Source organism: Channa argus, chromosome 20, assembly GCF_033026475.1.
Source record: "Channa argus isolate prfri chromosome 20, Channa argus male v1.0, whole genome shotgun sequence".
NCBI lineage: Eukaryota > Metazoa > Chordata > Actinopteri > Anabantiformes > Channidae > Channa > Channa argus.
Genome location: NC_090216.1, coordinates 15271094 through 15288570, shown reverse-complemented (window position 1 = coordinate 15288570; position 17477 = coordinate 15271094). Strand labels below are relative to the sequence as shown.

Sequence of the window (17477 nt, the reverse complement as noted above, 5' to 3'; positions counted from 1 at the left end):
GGACCGAGGAAGGCCCACCACAGTCCGTGGGTGGCGATCAATAAATAATGCTAAGTCAACAGTCACACTTTCAGCAGCCACCCACCCAGTCTCTTCAGCACAGCCCATCCCCACCAATATAAAACCACCAGTGTGAAATTCGAATTGTCCGCGTTATCAATATTTTATAAGGTTTTCCAAACAATGGGAATTCTGAGGACTTGTGAGCGTAGTGAGGGTGGTCGATCCCCAGTGACATTATTTGACCTCAGCGCTGATGGAGGAGGGTTAAACACACTCGGTGAGCCGAGAAACACCGGTGTTATTCACATCACTTTCCCAGTGTATGCTGATCTGTCATAACTGTTTTTTTTATTTTTTTACTTAATGTCAACAGGGTAACAACTAGTGAATACTGTACAACAAAATACCTTATATATTAAAATATGATAAAAACAAATATATAATTCAGAGGGCTTCTAAAAATAACTGGTTTAAATCTTAGAAGTCTATAACTCAGCTGGAAGTAGTAGCACTTAAATATTTGTGAAACTTGAATATATATGAGTAATCGTGGCAGTGAAGCGGTTTTGGCTAAACATCAACAGAAAAGCTATGGTTGAGAGCTGCTCTGGTGGTTTTCAACTGTGTGGCTTCAAAGAGGTCATGTTACCTGGAAGGGGAGACCCTTCCTGCCTTTTGTTCACAATTTGCGAATAACCAAGAACCAAACTTAAACGGTCTGGATGAAACAGTGCAAAGCAACACCCGGAGCCACGCCCAGCTCAGTGTGGCCAGAGTGAATTCACCCAACCTCAGGCTTAAACAAACACTGGCACTGGATGGTTTTTTTTACTTCTGTCTCACTTTGGTTTCTTGGTGGGTTTGTGCATGTGTGTGTGTGTGTGTGTGTCCTTCCGCCTTTACTCTGCTTTATGCGGGTTTCTTCTCCGTTTCTCCCTCCTCTTTTGCTGTTTAATTTAAGATCATGTGACCCCTTGTGTCAGCCTCATATCTCTTTCATTTTGACTGGCTCTGTTTGTGTGGGTTACATCTGTCTCTACATTTGCTGCTTTGCTGTAGCTCCTTGTGTAGGCTATATGCATGTGCTTGTTATGTGAGGACACACACACACGCACACACACACACACATCCCTGCACCCCCTTTGCATCTCTCCTTCTCTTTGCTCTTTAATAAGAGCAGCTGTGGCTGACTTGAGGCCAGCTCTGATTCAATTGCAGTGCAGGACTTAAGGCCATTATCTTCTGTGTGCTGGAGGAGGAGGAAAACCCAGCTGCTATAACACAGCTGCCGCAGCAATGACAGGTCTGACGCTGCCTCCCAGAAACGAAAAAGAGAGTAGGAAAATTCTACATCAGATGAGCGAAATGCACAGAATCGTGAGCCATCAAGATCTTTGTTCCTCGTGTTCACTAATCACTGAGTTAATAGTGATATTTTAGCGGCTCGTCTCCAGCTGAGCCCAGTAACAAACCAAGCAAGAAGACCAACGGGAAATCTAAAATTAAAATACCTGATTGTACCTGAAACTCACATTTCTTCTCTTGTGCCACACGCCTACACATTTGGGTCTGTCAGATACAGGCTACTGTAGCTCAAGGCAACAGAACATTGTTTGTTACTTGCTGTTGAGAGGAAACATATTTATTTTGGCCTGGTTCAGCTGAGCAGTGACACCGGAACGACTGGGGGATGTAATTATGACTTACTGTACAAGCTGGGAATTTCCTACCTTTGACTTTGAAGGTAGTATCACACACAAGGGGAAAAGACAAAAATGATCATTGGCAGTAAAGCGGGGGAGGAGATAAAGAGGGAAGGGGGCTTGGATAATAGCTAATAATAACAGTTAGCAGAAGAAGGAAGGAAGAAAAGGGGACGTTAGGTAAAGGAGGTGGAGACGAGCTAAGGACCTCTACAGTTTAATTAGGTGCAGAAAGAGGAGACACCTGCCAGATGAGCGTTTCCTCCCCTTCTCCATTTCTCCCCTTCTTGCACATTCAAATCTGCACAAAAGAAGCAATCACTGCAGAAAATAATTTAAAACACTGGTCCAACCTGTGCTGTGTCAGAGGAAGACCAGTGGGGTAACCTCCTCCTCCATATAACCCCTGGCCGATGTATCGCTATGAATAATGTAACAGGGAGGGGTACAGGACACTGGGCGTGTGTGCGCAGAGAAAAAAAAAAAAAAAAAAAAGGAGGGGAGTTCCTCCTCCTCATTTCCCACCCCCTTCTCTTTTCATTCTCCTCCCCTCCCCTGTTCTCCCAACCCCCTAGCAGCCGGTCGCACTGCAGAAGGTCAGGGAGAGAAGAAGAGGAGAGAGGCAGAGAGCGAGGCGAGGGTGGGGTGCTTGGATGTACACGAACATGCCGACAGGAGAGCGTCCGGAGGAGCGATGACAGCCATGCTGAGCCCAAAGATCAGACAGACCAGGAGAGGTAGGACATGGTTTGTTTGCTCTGCAGTGACATATCTTGTCATATGTGACAGGGACAGTGATGTGAGGGCACCAGATCGGAGGATGTGTGGGAGATGCACTCAAACTAATATAAGCCGATTGCATTAGTTCTAATTTTACACCATCCACAAATGACACCTTTTCTTCACTCCAGCCAATTTCCTTCCACTACTACAATCACACATTTCTGAATGAAGCGTCAGGTCTGTCTACACAAGAAAGCTCGTACGTACATTAGGATTCTACTACAGCTGGGTGGCTGATGCTGCCAATGTGAATTCTATTAGGAGGAGCGAGCAGCATCTCTAGTTTCATCACTGCAACACTCAGCACTAACAGCTGCTGCTGCTACTGTGTGTGTGTGCGTGTGTCTTTCCTTCCTCGGCACCATCTCTTCATCTCCATGACTGTAATTATACAGCTGGATGTGATTAAAATGAAATTAATAGTTCCTAAGAATTGGGAGTGATGTATAAATCCGCTGCTGGAGTGGCATGAAATTGATAGTGAAGTGGATTAAATGTGTATTTGCATATATTAAGGATACACAACAGATTGACCTGCCACAATCCTCTTCCCGGAGTTCAGTTTGTTCCCGCTTCCCCCCAGCTTCAGTTCTTTTTCCAAGCTTTTATTTTGTAGCCCTCAGCCTACATCCTGTCTGTCATTTCTCTCTACTACCTGTCATCATTCCTGATTATTTTCACCTGTGCCCCTGTCTCCTTGACCCAGCTTCCCCCCCCCCCGAGTTCCCTGTTTGGACTCCTTTTTCTCTGTTCTGCTCCTTCCCTGTTTTTGTACTCGTCTGTTTGGTCTGGTCATTTGTTGGTTACTGTTTACCTGCCTCTATTTTACAATCAGTTGAATTATTAGTTTATCCTTATTTATCCTTTCACTGTTCCTCCAGTCCCTGTATGTGCACACCTCTCTGGGTTCAGTGTATTCATATGCCCAGCTCAGTTGCGGTTCAGTTTCAGTTCTCCTCGCTCCGGTATTTAGGTTTATGTTCTGACTCTTAGTTTCGGCTTAGTTCTCACTTTTTACTGCTTGTGTTCTCATATCCTCCCAGTGGAGTGATTTATCTGTTCTTTGTCTTCCAATTCCCTACAATAAACCCCGGTAGTTTAAAACCTCCTCTCGCTGTCTCCTTTCTTGGGTCCTTGAAAACCTAATACCATAATCTGTGACATGACCTGGTTTGGTGAGTAACAGATTCCCTGTACATTCATCAGCACTAAATTGATTTCAACAGGTTGTCTAATTGTTAAAACTTAACATAATGGTTAAACATCATTAGCATTTCTTTTGAGTTTATTAAACAAGGAATGTGCAAATAAATAGTCATGTTGCCTGTGTTAAAACTGTGAAAATCCAAAAGATTAAATCTCTCACTGATTCTGCACCAGAAGCATTTTCTACATACCGTCTATGAATTTGTGCTTCACGGGTGACAGCTTCACATTTGTTGCATGCAGCCCATGAATCCATGGGTATGTGACAGATGTAGTTGTGTAGTACATATTCAACCAGGGTCAGAGCAGGTCATGAAATAAAGACCGATGCATTTTTATGACATTGTAGATGAGACCCTGAATATAAATGAATAATGTAATGTCAATGACTTTATTGCTCATTCATGAGAGAGGCACACGGCTGCAGACAGAGAATCAGGGAGTGACGACAAGATGGTTGATTTTTAACCTTGGGGTGTAAGTAATCAACTTTTTTTCGAAGGTTAGTCTTTTTGGGGATGTTATCTGGACCACTGTTTCTGCAAATCCCAAACATGTTCACCTACTACCTAACTCTAATCCTATTCATCTCAAGGTCCATCTTTACCCAAATTAATGTGCAGCATACTGTAGATGACAAATCAGCTCAGGCTGCTGTGGATTATGTGACACCAAAATTGGCTGAATCAAAGTGCGAGATGATTGGCTTTACATAATGCAGTTATTTCTGATTAAGTGGTCAAATAAATGTAATTGAAAGTTAAAATGGGGAAAAAAAAATGTACACTTAGTTATTATTGAAGATTGATTTATTACACAAGCACTACATCCCCACGTTTTGATGCTATAAGCTAATATTGCCTGGCTCTAGCCTCATTTAGCACACAAACATAAGATGGGTATTACATTACTTAACTCATTTGCTTCTCATTCGAGAAGGCAAACGAGCTTTGTTTACCGACTGCTTATTTGGATTTGCTCCTGAAATCCCATGTAACCAGTGCACGTATTCCATCTCTCCAGAGCAACTCTTCTAATTTATAAACTGGATACAGTTGATATGAAGATAAATCTGTCTCCTGTGCTTTAGTGACCGTTACAACAAACGTATTGTTTACATTTTTCTTCGGTTGGCACATGAAATCAGGCAGCTTTAATAACCCACATATCAGCTGCTTCATTCTCTTGCTCCATCTTTTTGATCTTTTGTTACCATGGTTTTATGATCAAAATCCTGCGATGTAGCAACGCTCTGTAATTCTGCCATTTTGAGGCATATGAATGAACAGCATCATGACTGGATACTGTGCGCAAGAGCAAGCAGCTTAGATTTAAAAAAAAAAAATCATATTCATTCACACAGACGCATTCAGAAATTGTGCATGTAGAGATGATACAGTAAGATGAACTGCACAGATATGCACACAGATCAGATGCAATACACTGCAGTTTTCATGTTTTAAGCCACACCTCCAGACTGTCAAGGAACGAACAAACGAGCACACACACACACACACACACACAGACTCTTGTTAAGCCATTAATCAACAGTGATAGGCAAACTGGAAGTTATGCACTGGTGCACATGTAACTCTCTTTGCTATTTTCCATAAGTCATACATCACTACACAAACAGATTAATGAAATTGAATTCCTCCAACATGCCTGCATCTGCGCTTTTGTGTGTGTGCCAGTGTGTGTGTGTTGAGTATTGTCTTTGTGAAATAACCGCCATGCGATGCTAATGGATGGGCTCCTCTATGATGTACGTCCATTTCCTGCCGATGATAAATGCACGGCTCCAAGCTGCATTAAGTGACATCATAAGGGCCTAGCGTGTGTGTGTGTGTTGAGGCATATGTGTGTGAGAGTATAGAGCATCAAGTTTCCCTTCATGTGTCATAGCACATGTGTTTTGATTTCAGTCTGCAGCCATTTGTTCACATTACTAACATACTTATATATGACACTGGTGAATCAAGGTTTATGTGAACAGCAGGCAGTTTTTGCATTGCTCATTTAATTTGCAAATTTTGCTGCAGATCAAATTGAATTTGATAAGGATTATATGAATCCATAGCCTCTGCAGGTAGTAGGATTTTAAAAGGATGAGCATCGCCCAGTTTTCCCTTTAGTTGTAGTATCAAGCTGGATCGTCGTATTCTACGTTCTGCAACATTTCTTTGTGAATGATTACTGATTTTTTTTTTTATTAATGTTTCTTTCTGCAGCCTCTTGTAGTTCATGTTGGATTATTCTGCAGCTCATTAATGATTTTATTTTGTCACTTGGCGTAATTAAACATGGGGAAAAACATTGTGTAATAACAGTCATGGCAGCATCAGAACAAGGCAGCGTGTTTCTCTTTGCAAGATGGTCGGGCTAGTGGCTTAATGACATAGGGGCTGCTGACAGGGGATATTATGAAGGGGCAACATGTGCACCAAGTGAGTTAACGTGCTGACTAGTTGGAAACATTCAAGTACTAGTCAATTTTTTTTTCTGCACAGTGCTATTTTAGTTTATTCAAATGGTTCAGTCATACCACTGACTTCTCTCTCAACATTGTCTGACACAATTATTTTGTGGAGCAGTATGCTGGAGACAGCAACACAGCTAATAAGCTGCAATAACTTTCATCAGAGTATTAAAAACTAAGGTGAATGACCTCTAACCTTCTCAGGAAAGCTTTCTTTCTTTGCTATCAGTTGGTGTTTTATGAAGGGATCTACAGTAAACCGACTCCTTCCACCAACACACATGTTCATGATATAAACTGATGACTGAATGAAGGGCCTCTGGTAGCTCCATGTTTAGAATTATTCACCCATGACCCTGAAATGGCATAAGACATGGACCAGTTTATGTAAATTATGACTTGAGTATATCATGATAAACAAATGTGGGCAACTGCACATCTGCAGGCATGACGTGCAGCCCATTATTTGACTCAGCCCTTCCTTAAGTGCTACTACCATATATGGGTGAGCCACAATTATGCTATTTCAGGAAATTGCAGTGATTATGCAAAAAGTGCTCTTTTCAGCATTGTACTTGATAGTTGTAGAAGTGACCACCAAGCAGCTCCACCCAAGCCAAGGAAGATCTGAATCACTGTGCAAAAGTTCCAAGTTGGCGCCTAAAGTAATCGAGCTTGGCGCACGCACATTAACACACTGAAAAAAAAAAATATATTAAAATAAAAGAGCTGTTGTGACTCAGGCGTGAATCATCAGCCAGTGTATGTTCCACTTCATCCATGATCCACTGGCAGCTGATGTGTTGAACAGTGGTGCTCTAACACTGAGGAAGGACAGAGAGACATAAGGGATGTGGTTTGCTGTGGAAAAACAGAGCAGTCTAAGAGGACAGGGAAGGTCTACGGAAAGAGTAGGACATTAAACTTTGAAAGGGTGGCAGAGGGACTAGCTGCAAAATATTTTAATAATGATAACAAATAGTACAATCTTACGTTCTGATTAAAGACCTGGACACCAGAGTCTTGTTACTAGCATGAAAGGTCTTTCTGAATAAAAATATTTACTGTTGGCTTTCTGTAAAACTTTGGCAACCATTAGAAAAATCTAGACCATTTTTTTTTATGTATAGCTGATATAAAGTGACTATAATGATATAAAACACTTCCTTAGTTGATGTAATAATATTTCTGGGGTATGATTGTGGCTTTATTCATCCAGCAGTTTTGGCAGAGGAGAAAGTAAAGGATATGAAAATAAAAAGGTTAAAGATGAATCTAGATTCATCAAGAGATTAATTTGAAGATGCTGATAGTTTGAAGGAAAACCCAGGATAAGTAGGAATTCTTAAGGGTTAAAAGGGGGCAAACTGGGGCATACAATGAAAAGACAGGGGGTACATTTAGAAAATAAAAATAAATAAAAAGTAACGATCCGATAATAAAATACACTGTTTATTATGATTAATGAAAGTGTTGGTTCACACTTTAGTGCCAAATATGTGAAGCTGTATTAAAAAATATGTGAGAACAAATAATTAGGGAGAGGTGACATCCACCCCCCTTCAGGCAATACCCGCATGGACCCAGGATGTGGCTGCAGAGACACAGGGGGTGGGGGCTTCTGCCACCCCTGATCAACCCTCTGGCCCTGCCCCTGGATACAGAGCTTGGATACTGTTTATGAAAATTCAGTTACATGAAACTATTCAAAAGTATAATAACTATGCTACACATAAAATGTATCTTTTTCTTTCTATTTTTATCTGTATTATAAGTCATATCTTTGTTAAAATGCTATAGAAAATGTGCCTTTTATCAAACAACAAATGTAACTGACAAAATGTGCTTCAGTTTGTTGTATATGTTGTATAAAGCATATGCAGTATATGTGCCTGTGTTGTGTCCATATGCATGTGTGCACTTCGTGTTCTCTGAGTAATAACAGCTTTGTGGTTTTCTGTTCAGCAGCACCAGCAGCTCTGAACATGAAGAGGGAGAGAAAAGAATCAGAGAGAGTCAAAGGAGGAGAAACACTGGGAGATGGGGAAACATGCCAAACTGGATAAATAAGTGAAGCAATGGTAGAGGAGGGAGAAGTAGAGGAAAAGAGCAAAAGACAGGAAACTAAATAAAAGAATTCCAGGTTATTAGAACCTTATTATCATGGATACTAATAGGAAGGAAAGGATTAGCTAAAGTTATTGTTCCATCGGTTGCTAACCACACACTGAAATTACTCTGAAGGAAAAACGTTAAAAAAATAAACCTTTAATAATGTTTGGAAACTGGCGAGCTACTTGCGTGGGACAATTAGGAACAAGAATCCCAATGAAAACTCTACAATGATACACAAATAAAGCCAAGTTTCCACATTATAAATGTAGAGAACCTATTAGAATCTACTGGATCCAGCAGCATTAAGCTGCACAAATATACAAAGAGTGTGTGTGTGTGTGTGTTAGGGCCTTTCCCTTTAGGCTTACTCAGTCAACACGATCAACAGGCTGCTGCAGACTGCTGAATGAGGCTGTGACATAAAATAAAAACGTGAGCTGTGTCTTTTAAGCTAAACGTAGACGTGAGAGAGAGATGAGACAAGAAAAAAGAATAAACATTGATTTTCTTCTCACCATTTATCCAGCTCCTTCCTTCTTCTGCGCCTTCTGAGAATTGCTCATTTATGTTGGGTGTGTGTGTGTGTGTGTGTGTGTGGCACCAAATATACACCAGTGGGAAAGATGTTTCCACAATTGGTTTCTATAAATTATACATGATTATCAAATAGCTTTGCATTATTTGCCTGCCCAGAACACACCCTTTTTTGTCTTGTGGTATTGTGCAATGTGTGCAAAACCTCAAACCTTAAAATGTTTCTACGCTGAGGACATGTGCTTGAAAAAAGCCATGTGAGCAACCATCTGGTTGCTGTTGTAAAAAAAAAAAACAAACAAACATATTTTTCTTTTTAAAATTCAAGAATCATAGTGAAACAGATTTTTTTGTCACACGAGGATAACCTGAGAAGCTTGTGGTTAAAAACCTCATGTCATATTAAGCTATAAAAACTGCTGTTGCCTTCTCCTTCGTGTCCTTCAGTAAGCTCAGGTTACACATGTCTGTTGACAATGATTCGGTCAGTCAGTCCCATGTGGTCCCATTATATCAGCACAAAAACCTCTGCTATTCTTTTGGCAAACAATAAGGATCTTCCAAAAACCTCTATAATGGTGGTGGTGGTGTGTGTGTGTGTGTGGGGGGGTTCTGTCACCTGAGGCTGTGTGTAGTGTGTCTGCTCTCTGTTATTATTTGTGCCTGCTGCGTCTCTGCACTCCCACTCCCTTCATTTAAGGCGTAGCAGCCTGGGGCAAGAGGTTGTGTGTGTGTTCACGACTGCAGAGCCTGGCAGCACATGTATGTGCACACACAGCGTACAGAATGAGGGAGCGCACAAGCTTCTACTGGAGAGAAAACGAAGAGGCGTGAGCAAAAGAAATGTAATAAACCGAGCAGAACCACCCGTTCTTAGAATCACTGCTTAAAGTGTGTGTCTGTGTGTGTTTGCAGCCAGGTCCAAGAGCATGGTGATGGGCGAAGTGTCGCGGGGACCGTGCCGACCGGCCTCCCCGAGCCTCCAGGAGGGGGCGTTGAAGGCCGGCTGGCTAAAGAAGCAGCGCAGCATCATGAAGAACTGGCAGCTACGGTGGTTTGTGCTGCGCTCGGATCAGCTCTACTTCTACAAAGATGAAGAAGAAACCAAACCGCAGGTAAAACCAGAACACTGGCAGAATCGCTCGGCTCACACTTAATCAGTGAAAGATTTATTTGTGGTGCAAAGAGATAAGGGTCAGAGAGCACTGTCCCACTGACAGTGGGTTGGTTAATAATTAGGGGTTTAAAAGTTTGTTTATTTTATTTGTTTAACCAGGTGAGTTAATTGAGAATCATTTCTCCCTGGAAGTGATCTTTAGCACATAACACTGAACCCCAAATTACAGCGGGTGTGTATAAACATGGTGAATATGTCATATTAATCAGAGGAGCTCTTTGCCTGCAGGCAAGGCAGGCAACTGCTTGGGGCCCATAGGGCCCCCCCCCCCCTCCCCCGAGGGCTGACAAGAGGTAAAGTATGTACAGCACTGGCTGCATGCAAAGTTTGCATTGACACTACCAGTCGCAGACCTCCCTGATTTATGATGTTTTCACGTTTTTATGATGATACATATTTGCCTAGGGCAAACTAGCTACTAGTGTAACACCCACAGACTCAGTCAGTGGTTGAGTGGCACTGTGGGTAACGTAAAATCAGAGGACCTGGTTTCAGAAGGAGATTGTTAATTGCTGTCCTTAGCAGGTGAGATTGAACTAGTTAATTCCTGCAGAAAATAGACTTTAAAGGCAAAGGTTAGGCAACAAGGTTGGGTAGTTAGGGTTAGGGTCAGCTATTGGTCTAGATGAAAAGGCCAGCTAATCGTCATGACAGGTGCATTAATCACGAAATCCTGCATGAAAAACATCTAAAACCAACCAGCATTACAACTTCTCTATATGCTTTATATTTGACAAGAGATGAAGATAGACAGCGGTAATAATGATTCACCGCCCTCATTTTAGTGCATCAGTATAAATAGCAGCATGTGATGCCTGGTTTCCTCCTCCATTAGTAAACCATCATACAAATACCCGCAGAGAAAATGTGAAATCAATCCCATTGTTCCTGTGATGAGGGGAGAATCGCGTGGCCAGGTGCTGAGTCACAATGTCTCTACTGTAATTCCAGTTCAAAGTAAATGAGCAACACACACGAACACACTGATGCCCTTTAAAGCACAGTAATCGTCTTCTTACAATCCTGCCTGAACTCTCAACACTTGTATTGATTTCTTGAGACTTCTATCCGTGTGACTGACTGCTGTTTATTAAACGGAGGCAGCAGTCTTCTGCCATCACTGTCTTTTGCGCACACAAATACACACAAATACTCACACACACGTTATACACACACAGAATGACGTGTTCTCGCCCCCACAGTCTCCATTCTGTGGGGAATAATGACTGAAGGCTTTGACAGACTGCCTTTAATCAAAGCTTGCCAATATTCCTCCAGTCTAAATTGATTTGCAACTCCCCACAGATTCAAATGGTTAAATGTGCACACACACAGACACCCACATACACTCAGAGGCGTGCACGCTTCCACACACACACACACACACACACACACACACACACACACACACACACACACACACATGTCCTCCCCCCCTTAAGAGCAGGATGTGTGAGACACTGTCATTCTGGCCATTTTTTTTCTTTGTCTCATCTTCTAATCAATAGGAAATTTAAGACTGGGAGTGAGTCAGGGAGGAGGTGTAAGGCCATTCAGCGCAACAGAACAGGACCACCACCCTAACCAAGATGAAAGGATTTAATAATTGGTGGAAGGAAAGTCTATCCTCACACAAGAGCTGTACAGGTTTCCCAGGCCTTTTCATCATGTGGGGATTAGTCCATTACAGAACAAATGGACGTCGGATATCACACAATAGATCTGTGTAGCTCTGAGACATATACACAGGTGGTGGTGTTAATAGAGGAGTCATTTATGGTTCTAAATCCAAAGTTAATCTTTAGCTGCAATGACTCACAGTGTAAGACAGCCAATTATACATTTATGACACTTGTTTTGCTGAATGCTTATGAGGGTGCAATCAGCTGTCAGCGGAGCAGTGAGTTTAGTGTGTGACATCTTCTTCCTTGACTTATTGGTTGACTTAGTTTGGTGATTTGCTTTTCCCTTTTTTGATAAAGATTTGGAGCTTGCTTTATGGATTTGGACAAAGAAACCGAAATCTGAAATATTGCTTAGCTGATTTCTCTTAGTAGCTTTTAAGGCACCATGTAAAGCACAACTGAATTTGCGTGTCCTGCTTACAGTATGTGTAAGATGGAAAATCACAGTTTGCACTTTGCCGTTTAGGTAAAGAGACCTCGTATCGTGGTAGATAACTGTTACTGGCAAGTTCAAGCTAGTCCCAAAGAAATCTGTTCTAGGATTTTTAGAAAAAGCCTTTCCAAGCAGATTTTCCAAGTAAAGCTGAAAGAGCCGAAATGTTGACTTTTACTGAAAGCTGAATTCAAGCTGAACCATTCAACAATAGCTGAATGTTTGGCTTTTGCTGAAATATCAGAAATGTTCACTCTAAAAATGTAAAACATTTTCTTTTAAGGAGAAAATAAACTAAAACCACAAACTAACGTGATGTCACTGGGCCAACATTCTGCAATAGCCACTAATGGAGTTAAGTTGAAAATTCACCTAAAGTACCTCAAACTAAAACTGCGGTTAATCAAAAACCGTGAATTTGCTGAATGTTTGAATGGTCTGTCTAGGCTGAAGTATGCCTGAATAGTTAAATCTGAAAGAGGACAAAGCAGAAGAGTAGCTGATGCACCTCTCCATTCATTTGAATGACAAAAAATTGCTTAAAAAAGCGATATATTTTAAAAAGTATAAGAGATATTAAGAAGCATTTAGCACATATTTCCTTAATAAGATGAACGTTTTGAAGTTTGAATGGTGTTTCTGAGTGAAAGTAGGCGGAAATAGTTAAGGGCCAAGAAATGTACCGAAACAATAATAATAATAATAATAATAATAATAATAATAATAATAATAATAATAATAATAATTAGGATAACAAATAATGAAAATCGGAATATAGATGTTTGAGCTATTGTGTTACCTGTGCAACTGTTGCTGAGTTTGTTTACCACATAGCACTGTGACCCCCTGCGTTGGCAACGCACCAACACATCCCAGCTCAGCTGAACTGTTGTCGCTGTGAGGGGCTCATGCTGTAGTCAGGAGAAAGGGCGGAGGGAGGCCAAGCACACATCAAAGAACCAGCAGCAACAAAGACAGATTGAGCATCTGGACTGAGCAAATGGCACCTGAACACAGCGTAAGGACTACAGCCAACGGCCAACTAGAATATGGCTTCTGTGTCTGCGTGAGAGGTTTTAGTGTTAGTCTGTTCATCTTGGATGCACTTGCAGTTGATGATAAAATCAAACCCTTACCATGACCCAGTTACTGTAAATTGTGCTACGGAAAGACTGGATTTACTAAACAAGCCACTGAATCCAAGGGACATGTAAGTGAGAGCGTCAGTCAAAGTAAAAATAGCGACAGAACGCTCTCTTCTTTTAGCTGCTGCTTACATTTGGATCCAGAATCAGCAAAGATCGGTATTAAAGGAGACAGCTTGGGGAAGGGGTTGGTCAGAGCTTCATGGCATGTGTTAAACAGTGAGGTGTCTATGTTTCTGAATTTGCAGCCTATACACATGGTACTAATCAACGGCAGTTTTGAATGTCTGTGTGTAGCAGTGCAGTGTCTGTTTTGGCACCGGTGGGAGATGGTGCCAAAGTGCAATCAGGCCTTCTGAGTCCTGGGCTGGTGGTTCAGCTCCAGGAAGATGATTGTCATTCTCAGGCAAACCAGGTTCAACTGTTCCCATCTGTTAATGACCAGTGGAAGGCCTGTGCCTGCAGAGGCAGTTTTATGATTGTAAAAAAAAGCGTGAGCCCTGCTTCAAAGTCACTTTGTTACCATGCTAAGACCTAGAGAAGGACAAGCTGTGCTCTCTATCCTGCACCATCTGTGTGATTGGTGTTCTCAGGTGACATGTTGCCTTTTCTTATTCATTCATCCCTGGCCTACTACTCATGTTATTCTGAGCACATAGCACCCTTGGGAGCTCTCCCTCCCCCGGTTCCAGCCCTGCCCCTGTGCTCCATCCATCCACAGCTCCCCACCCCTTCCATTTGTCGCCATGGCGACTAATGTTGGCGACAGACCGGCCCTCTGGTAGAGGCAGTTTGGCAGCCTCCTCCCTCCGTTTGATGGAGGATGCCAGTCCGGAGATTTCCGGGGCTGACCTAAAGACGCTGGCATCTCTTCACAGCTCACTTGGCCTCAGTTCTCAGGGCTTAATGGGTATTGATCTGGATAATGTATTCTGATAATCTGTGTGGGTCCCTGTTCAATCACAGCGATAGCTGCTTAAAATTTTAGAGGGGTTAAGTGTGGAGCTATAGGAAGGAAGGAGCAAGAGTGAGAGGAGGAGGAAAAGGAAAAAAAGGAGCACGACAAAAAAAAAAAAATCAGGAATAAATGAGTGAACAAAACATATCATTGATTTTTGTGACCAATGTGGTTATTTAATGATATAATGGACCCAACAGAGGATGCTAACAATTTTCTGTTTCTGTTTTAGGGGTGTATCCCTCTCCAGGGATGTCAGGTCAACGAGCTTACGGCTAACCCAGACGAACCAGGAAGGCACCTTTTTGAAATTGTCCCAGGTGAGATTCGCTAACCCAGTTCCTCCAACGTCACTACCAGTGGGTCCCTGGTTCACACCACTTTGAAAACCCCCTGCACCATTCTTCGTGTCTCTCTATTTACTGCTGAAACCACTTGTCCACCATGTGCTTTTGGTGATAGGAGTGCATGTCATTTTAGAGTTTGGAAGTCCATATCACTCTGCAACTATTTTTGACTTCTAAATAGCTTTCATACACCTCTTGCTGCTCTAGTGTGTCTTAGCTGAGCCACAATGGCAATATTTAGTCCAAAAACATCAATGGGCAGATTCTGAGCTGACACTGAAGTGTCTTAAGAAGAACTCTTAAGACACATACAGAGAATCTAAAATGCACATAAAGGAAGCATGAATTAAAAAAAAACATTCTAAATGATGCATTACATATCCTGTCATGTGACTTGCAATCTGGTATTGAAATTGAAGAATTTCATCGGCTCTGCCTGCCTGTTATACTACATCCAAACAGTAGGGAGCACTATTAGCTGGAGGATTTCACTGCTGTAGTCATCAGTGGTCAGTCCTCCATCGGTTATTTCTCACATATTAAGGCCTCAGAGCTGGACACATGTCAGATAGCAGGATTACATTTTCAGGTCCTGGAGTGTGAAAAGGGGTCCCTGCAAGAAGCAGCGCAAAATAAATAGAAAACAAATTGCCCGTCCATCATGTTGGGCAGCTTTGCGGCTGTTGATCCCAGGGCTGTTAGTGAGGCGTCACGCTTCACTTGTTGTACCCCGAGCCAGTACCTTGAAGCTCAGCTCCGTGGCTGAACCGTCTGGTTAGATTGACTTCAAATGGCCTTAAAAGGTTATTTTTTTGTATATTTGTCTTAAAGTCTATATTTGTCAGTATGTGTGCGTAACCCTGTGTGGAATGTAAGAAAAGAATGTGTGGTAAGAACATTCATGCAGCATCAGTTAAGAGTTTGGAATCAACTCATTATGTGTTTTTTTTTTTTTTCTTTTTATGTTGTACAACAAACTTTGCACCTTTGCTCGCTAAGGAGGATGTGAGAATGTGTGTCTAACTTTTATTTGGCTAAGAAAGTGTTTAAGTTGGTCAAACTTATTGAGGAAAGATGATGAGGAATAAAATCACAATAGCAAGTAACATCCATTCATCCCTCATTTGTCACCGCTTATCCTATGTGGGTCCCAGGGTACACCGTGCACAGGTTGCCTGTATTGCGATGTCTATTTTTTTTTCTTTCTTCGCCTGCCATTTGTACATGTTTCACTTTTACAAAGTAACTCTGCCAAGTGTGATCAGCACAGAGAGAAACCTAGTCATGTGTCCAAGAACAGTAGGGAGTGTAGATCATCTGTTTTTGGAAACAGAAATGTAAAATAAAAGAGTATTCGTCTTACCGCTTATCTAGCTGCTGTAGTCAACAATTTAGAGTCTTCTAAGTTTGTCAGGCCGCTGGTTGGGGTGTAAATGGTTAACCAAAGACAGGACTTGAGTTTGAGTCCAATGTGAGACAACTGTTTCTGCTGTTATTGCAACAGTTAGTGAAATGGGTAAATTCTTACTAACCGTACCGTCATGTGTCACTTTACAGGTAGGTAAATCACCTGACTAACAACATAACCTACCCCTGATGTTTTTGTCTAAACCTAACAAAACCATTGTTTGCCAAGTTTAAATCCTGCATTTCTGACGGTTTGGAGAAAAAAACGAGCGTGAAACTGGCTGCCATTTTGGCTCCGTTGTAATGAACGGTATTCACAATGCACAAAGTCTTTGTGCATTGAAGTAGGAGGAATGTTGTTGGGGAGATGTCCTATTCTCAGGGTCTTGCTATATGTAATTCAAGGATATTATATTAATATAATAATACAATTAATATTAATATGATCAAGGACATGAGGCAAAATTTGATTTCATAGTATTTAAAAGCATATCTTAAAATTAAGTTTTTGCAAATACTGTGGTGTTTGCATGAGAGCTCCACTTAGCCGGGTTCCTGCTTTGCGCTCCCTAAATGTACTAATTAAACACAAATTACTGAAATTCTCAGATTATTCAAAAGGGTGAGACTCTTTTTTTTACAAACTTTTAGAAGTCTGCATTGCTGTCAGTGTAATTCTGAGACTCTGGGTCCCAGGAGGCTTTGACAGTACCTCTCCACACTGAGACATGTTTTGGAGGATATTTCTACTAAACGTTATATTTGATAAAAAAAAAAAAATGCCGTGGCTTTAGGAATTAAAAAATGGCCCCATTACTGGAAAGACAGTTTTATAGCGGTATCTAAACACCCATAAACTTATAGATTGAACCTCAATGTAACTGCTTGAAACAGTAGCAGCTGGCCGCAGTGGCTTTGCATACCACTCTGTCATTCTGTGTGTGTGTTTGCCTGGAGGTCTCTGCTTGTGTTTAGAATGGCTGCCATGCTTCGGAGTCTCTGTGTGTTTTGTTTAGGGCCGGTCAATATAGCAGAGTGGTGTCAACTCCAGTGAGCTACTAACTTGCGGACAGGTCTGACGTATGGGAGGCGAGACAGGGCAGAAAAGGATACGGTACAGGCAGCCAGAGAGGGAGAGGAGCGAAGGTGGAACAAGATGCAAAGAGCCCAAAAAGAGGAGAGAGGCAGGCTGGAGGCCAACAGAAACACTAGACATGTGGGGAGAGACAGTCAAAGTTTGCAGATCAGCTGTAACATGATGCCAACAACAAAGGTTACATCAAATCAGATCTAAATGGAGGAGCTACTGTGCAGGTTGAGGATGTTTCATTGAAAAGATCAACAGCAGGTGTAGTTGCAGTCTTCTTGCAATTCTGCAGACATAACAACTCAATACTGGCGGTTTTCTATACATTCATTATTAGGACTGTTGGCTCCTTGGGGAAAAACACACAAAGCTGCTCAGCTCCTGCTCTAGTCTATAATCGGCTTAGAGTGATGAA

The 17477-nt window shown here is 41.8% G+C and overlaps 1 protein-coding gene across 3 annotated transcripts in view; it reads left to right on the top strand.

Annotated features, from left to right (window-relative positions):
* Positions 1–2274: 2274 nt before the first annotated feature.
* Positions 2275–17477, top strand: part of arhgap22b (Rho GTPase activating protein 22b) — a 28177-nt gene continuing 12974 nt past the window's right edge. For 2 of the 3 annotated variants that reach the window (XM_067488838.1, XM_067488841.1), the window contains exons 1-3: positions 2275–2443; positions 9739–9938; positions 14454–14541. In XM_067488838.1, the coding sequence (XP_067344939.1) occupies positions 2401–2443; positions 9739–9938; positions 14454–14541 (331 nt within the window). In that variant the 5' untranslated portion in view covers positions 2275–2400. Of the gene's footprint in view, positions 2444–9738; positions 9939–12888; positions 13137–14453; positions 14542–17477 lie in introns of those variants that run through there. The other variant, XM_067488839.1, reaches the window with a different exon arrangement.